At 43.1% G+C, this 5809-nt stretch overlaps 1 protein-coding gene across 1 annotated transcript in view; it reads left to right on the forward strand.

Moving 5' to 3' along the window:
- Positions 1-2484: 2484 nt before the first annotated feature.
- Positions 2485-5809, forward strand: part of C1GALT1 (core 1 synthase, glycoprotein-N-acetylgalactosamine 3-beta-galactosyltransferase 1) — a 6339-nt gene continuing 3014 nt past the window's right edge. Inside the window, exons 1-2 of the mRNA XM_015410945.1 lie at positions 2485-2526; positions 3456-3694. Coding sequence (XP_015266431.1) covers positions 3472-3694 — 223 coding nt within the window. The 5' untranslated portion in view covers positions 2485-2526; positions 3456-3471. The remainder of the gene's footprint in view (positions 2527-3455; positions 3695-5809) is intronic.

Below are 5809 nucleotides of genomic sequence, written 5' to 3' on the forward strand. Positions count from 1 at the left end.
CTACACATGTGGTTTGGACCAGAGACCATTTTCAAGATGTGACACTACAGTGCCTTTGAATGCTTCTCTAACTATTTTTGTTATGTGTATATAATATAATGTGGCATAGACAACAGAAGAGAAATTGGATGGACTTTCAAAAATCTAGATAATGGAAGTCTAACATTTGCCTTATGGACAAGTTCTTTAACAAGTTAAACTTAATACATATCAGTATTTATTGGGCTATAAATAAAGAATATCTTGATTTGTAATTCAGTAAGACAAGCAGAGTATAAGTAGAATTTGCCAGCTCACTAAACTATCTTGATTAACTTGCCCATATAGATACAAAAAATATGAGCATGGGCCCATCATGATAAACAACAAAACAATATCTCCTAGCTATTTCTGCTATTTAACAAGTAAACAATGATTTATAATAACATTAATTCTGTAATTCCTTAAAATATAAGTACCGCAAAGAGATTGCTCAGAGTAGAAATGAGAAATTCCTTCTATAGCTTTATCATTCCAGAACATTATGAACATATTTCAAATACGTTTATGTAATGTTGGGCTATCAGAAGAGTTTCCTAATGTTCCTTGGTGGTAAGCTAATTTAATAAGCAGTACATTTCCCGAGACAGAATTCAGCTAATCTCTTAGAGCTGGATGGTGTCGTTTTTTGCATCTTTAATATAGCCTAATATAACATTTGGACTATGAGGTAGACTAATATTTAACATATCATTAATGAACTGGATTACAAAAAAGAGCCATTTTAAGATTAAAAGTCCACTGTGGATTTTATGATGGAATGAAGGTGTGGGAACAGTGTGTCGTTTAAGAACAGATTTATGGTCTTTCCACAAATAATGATTACCTTTTCTTTTTTTCTCCAAAACTGTAAGCATCTAGTCATGCAGGGTTGCCACTTTCTAGAAAGTCAGGGAAAGTTAGGGAAATGAAACTTGGTCAGGGAAAGTCAAGGAAATTGGTCTGAAAGAGTTTACTTGAATTGAAATTTGTATCTTGGTGTAATTTTTGGTGCAATTGCAAAACAGATGTTGCTGCAGTTAATGTTGAAAAAAGCTGATATTAAATCTCTTTGACAAATATTTTTGCAGTTGAGACTTGTGTTGTTGTAGAGTGGAACCCTTACCTTGCATTAATGCAATACGACCAGTGTTCCCTCTAAGCTGTGTTAGTGTGAGCTAGCTCTGGCTCACACATTCTTGCCTTAGCTCAGGAAGGATGGCTCCGGAGCAAACTAATTTATGCAGTAGCCAAATCGCTGGCTCACAACTTTCATGCCAGTAGCTCACGAAGTAGAATTTTTGCTCACACGACTCCACAGCTTAGAGGGAGCATTGACCTATTCCTTTTTTAACTTGTGGTTATATTTGAATGGTGGTCAGGGAAATTGACAAATGTTGGTCTGGGAAAGTCAGGGAAATGAAAAATAAAATTTTAGTGGCAACTCTGTCATGTATCTAAAACATTGTTGAGGTGCATGCCTGAATTTGACTTCTGAATGTCTTGATTTGTCTTACGACACTCTTGACATCTGGCTTAAGAAAATGATATGAGTCTAATAGAAATAAACTTAGGAAATTTGTAGCAGGTGGGCTTTGTCTTAGGAAATCAAATGATAGTCTGCTTTTTGTAAAGAAGTAAGAAAACCATGTCTGAGTAGCTGTGAGAAGCCATGGTAGCTTTAATCTGCCAGTTTAATTGAGCTGATACTCTGCTGCAGTTCTAATTTTCTTGCCAAGCACTCTTAGATCCTTTTTTTCTTGGCAGATCATAACCTCCATCCGTTGCCCCAAACTATATATAAAAATGTGCAGTAGACTGCTGTGAAATTCAACTGGAACAAATAGTTGAACCTAGCTTCATATGTGCTCTCTGTGCTCATTGAATTGGCACACTAATAGGGTAGCATGTTTTATTTATTTAGATTTTCACTCCACACATTGAGTGCGTCCCAAAAGACAGCCATCCAAAAGTACAACAATGAATGTAGGATAAGTATTATAGCTTTTTAGAAACACATAGTTGTAAGTATAAAATATTAAATACTAAAGAGCCTGAAGAAAAATTAAATATTCCTATGCTTTGAATCCATAAGTTCCCATTTGTAAAGAGCAGTCCTGCTCAGGTCAATGAACTGGGGGCTTACTCCCAGAAAAGTGTTTTTAGGATTGTACTCCCCATCTCAGATCCAAACTAGCACCATGCCTGCACCATTTACTATTTTTTCTTTTATCCTGTGATTCCTCCTAGAAACAGAGAAGGTGGGAGAGGGGAAATTGGTAAAAATCTTCCCTGTTCTTGCATTAACAGGAACTCGTGGAGAGTTGGGGGAGAAGGTTCTACCAATTCCCTTTTCCACTGTAGCACTCCATGCAAAATCCATCCTTCCTGAGAACCCCCTGACCCTCAGAGTCTTTTCAGGGAAATTTAGAAAGTAGCAAAGATCTTCTTTTTTTGCTGATTCCACTTGTTGTCTGCCTCCCAGCCAGTCTGTAGTCTTCTATGAAGGTAAGGTGTTGCACAGGTGTGGTTTTTCCGAGCTATTAATACATTTCAATTCTTGATGTAACAGGATTTTTTAAGGTTGAATGGCTAAGTAAAATGTTATATTAAACTATGTTAATATTTAAATAGCTTTTGTCTGGGAATTTTCCAGCTTAATAAGACTGTTTTTGCCTGTTTGTCTCACGTTAAGAAGAAAATATCATTCTGGTCAGGTGATCTAGATCCATGTTGCCGTGCACAAAACTATTTAGACGATGCATTCTGTTTCATAAGGTGTGCCTAATTTGACAACACATATCATCCTGAACAAGAGCGCCAGTTTTCCTCCACGATGGCAGATTCAGCAGCACTTCAGCTACTCTAGCTAAGAGAGGGTGCAAAATAACCAAGCAATAACCAGACACTTTTCCTGATGCTGTTTACTACATGTTCCTTATTATTATGTGATAAAAGCTCCCCAGTTTTATGTCAGAGTTACACATTGATTAAAAACAATCGGGAAACACCACTGTGTGGTGATCTTTGTTGCCCATTTCTTATGAAACAGCCCACATTTGAAATGATTGTACTCATGAGGAAGTACAGGCCCGACTGCAGAGCACTCGAACAATGACGTTTCATCCCTAGAGAATGTAATGGAAAAACTGGCCACCTGGTGTGGTTGCTCAGCTTCATTCTTCATTCTTTTTCTTTAGGGGAATTGTGGTTCAGTGGTAGAGCATCTGCTTTGTGTGCACACAGTCCCAGGTTTAACTTTAAACATCTCCCAGTTAAAAAGTAGTAAGGCATGTGAAAAACCCAGACATCTGCTGCCAGTCAGAGTAGGCCATACTGAGATTGTTAGAGCAGTGGTCTGACTGTATAAGGCAGCTTCATGTGTTCTTGTGGGTTCACAACAACTGAGAGTAATCTTCCCCCCCCTCTCTCAACAGAAACTCTCTTCAGGAAATGGCCGTTCCTAAATCTTTGCTGAATTCCCTGACCTTTATCTTTGGATCAGCAATTGGATTTTTCTTATGTTACATGTTGTTCAGCTTAATACTGGAGGAACAGGTTAAGACTGAGCCTCGTATTCTTTACAACAATCCCCATGTCCGTCACTCAGATGATGATGAAAGTGATCTATTGAATGGACAGATGAATTTCAATGCAGATGCTGGGCAACACAAAGGTATGTTCTGTTTGGAACAGCTTTTCACTTTCCTTCCCAATATGACTTCATTTTCTTTACTGACATGTCACTTGAGTATCTTTCCAGAGAATAGATTGTTTTATTACATTCAGACTCTTGGACTTCCTGGTTGTGGGGCTCGGGGCACAGGGTTGGATCCAGTAGCTCCCTTTGACTAAGTGAGCTTTCCTTTGGATAGGGTGTGTTGTTTGTGGGAAAGGGCCCATACTGTGGGAGACCATGGTTTTAAAGTTGTTATTAACACAGACCAGTGTCAGGTTCAGTTGACTGCAGTCCTTTTTGCTAAGAAGAAAACCATCATAATTTCATTTGAAATGCTAATTGTGCACTCCAAAATATGCTTCCCAGGCAGTAAGCCCCACTGCATATACTTGAGTAGGAATCTGGGTAGACCTGTTTAGGACTGCTTGCCAAGTTCCTGCCAGGATACAAACTGGTAGAGAAAAGTCATGATTTTAGCTTTTTTTGTTGGACATTGAAGGTGTGTCTTTATGGCTGGCATTGTTGCTGGCTGTGAATCCAACTATTTATTTATCTATATATCCAATACTGAAGTCGCCTCCTGGTGTGCGGATACCTAAATCCGCGCACCGGGGGCAGCTGGGGGGGAGGGCGGTCCCCAGGTGTGCACAAAAATCCTAAAACTGTAAAAAAAAATCGGGGGGATACTTAAATCCCCCCGAAACTCACAGAGCGTCCCCTGCGCATGCGCAGGGAATGCTCTGCGCACGCCGACGCTTGGGAGGGAAGACAGCAGCGAGGCGAGCGGGGGGGGCAAGAGCGGCGAAAGGCACCCCCCCCACGCCGCTTCTTCCGCCCACCCGTCCTCTTTGCTTGAGGACAATTTGGCTCTACAACCATAGGTAGGCGATTCCTGGACCAGAAGTTTATATCTGAGAACCACTTGGCATGTGATTGCACTTTTAAGAGGCCTCATTTGTACTTTTTACTCTGTGCCTGGTGGTTTTAATTTGAAACAACTTGCTTTTGGTCCTTATTGAATTTATACTTTGTATTTACATGATTTTACTATCTATATATCTAATTCTCAAGTCACCCCCTGGTGTGCAGATACTTAAATCTGCACATCGGGGGGACCTGGGGGGGAGGGAGATTTTTGTGCGCACGTGGGGCGGTCCCCAGGTGTGCACAAAAATCCTAAAACTGTAAAAAAAATCAGGGGGATACTTAAATCCCCCCGAAACTCACAGAGCGTCCCCTGCGCATGCGCAGGTAACGCTCTGCACAAGCCGCCGCCGCTGCTTGGGAGGGAAGACAGCAGCAAGGCGAAAGGTGAGTGGCGAGAAGGGGGGGCAAGAACGGCGAGGGCGGAGCGGCTCGCCGCTCCGCCCTCGCTTCGGAGCCAGGGGGGGCAGGAGAGAGAGCAGCGAGAGCCACTGTTTTACACCTCACCACCCAAGGTCACGGACACACAGGACGTGGGCTCCCCAGTCCATTTCCCAAGGCTCAGCTGTGGTTCCTTCTTCTCCTCTGCCGAACACTCTGGAGTTAATCACGGCGGCACTTCCCCCTGGCATGGAAGCAAACAGTGGTGGTGGTGGGAGGGGAGGTTTGCTTAACTCCAGAGCACTCGGGACAGGTAAGGGCCACTGCAGATCTGGGTTGGGCCTGGCTGGATGCACGGCCAAGGAAAGGATGACTTGGAACCGCCGTGGAAATCCCGCTAAAAGGCTTATCGGGTGCTCGGAGCCACTGTGACGGCAGCAGGAAGCAGAAGGTGGCAGAGCAGATTGGATGTTCAGACAAAAAAAAGAACCCCACACAAACAGCTCCGAAAAGCTTCCTGGGTCTGCAGTAGTGTCCTTGGGACGACATCCCCAAGGTTTTAGGACCTTCAGAAACAAAACTCCAGGGTTTTTTTTTCCTTTCAAAAGTTACGTCTGCCTGGAGTCTAACTGGCAGATTTCTCCCTCCCCTCCTCCCGCTACCCCCTCCCTTGCCCGAGATTGAGACGGTTCTAGCCGGGGCCGGAACCAGCAGCGGAGGGGGGGGGAGGCCAGAGGGGGGAGATGGAGTGGGGGGGTTGAGGATACGGCGGAGGAACCGGCAGGGTGGGGGGGGGGGTAACAACCC

Source organism: Gekko japonicus, unplaced genomic scaffold (assembly GCF_001447785.1).
Source record: "Gekko japonicus isolate JY-2015 unplaced genomic scaffold, Gekko_japonicus_V1.1 scaffold231, whole genome shotgun sequence".
In the NCBI taxonomy this organism is placed as follows: domain Eukaryota; kingdom Metazoa; phylum Chordata; class Lepidosauria; order Squamata; family Gekkonidae; genus Gekko; species Gekko japonicus.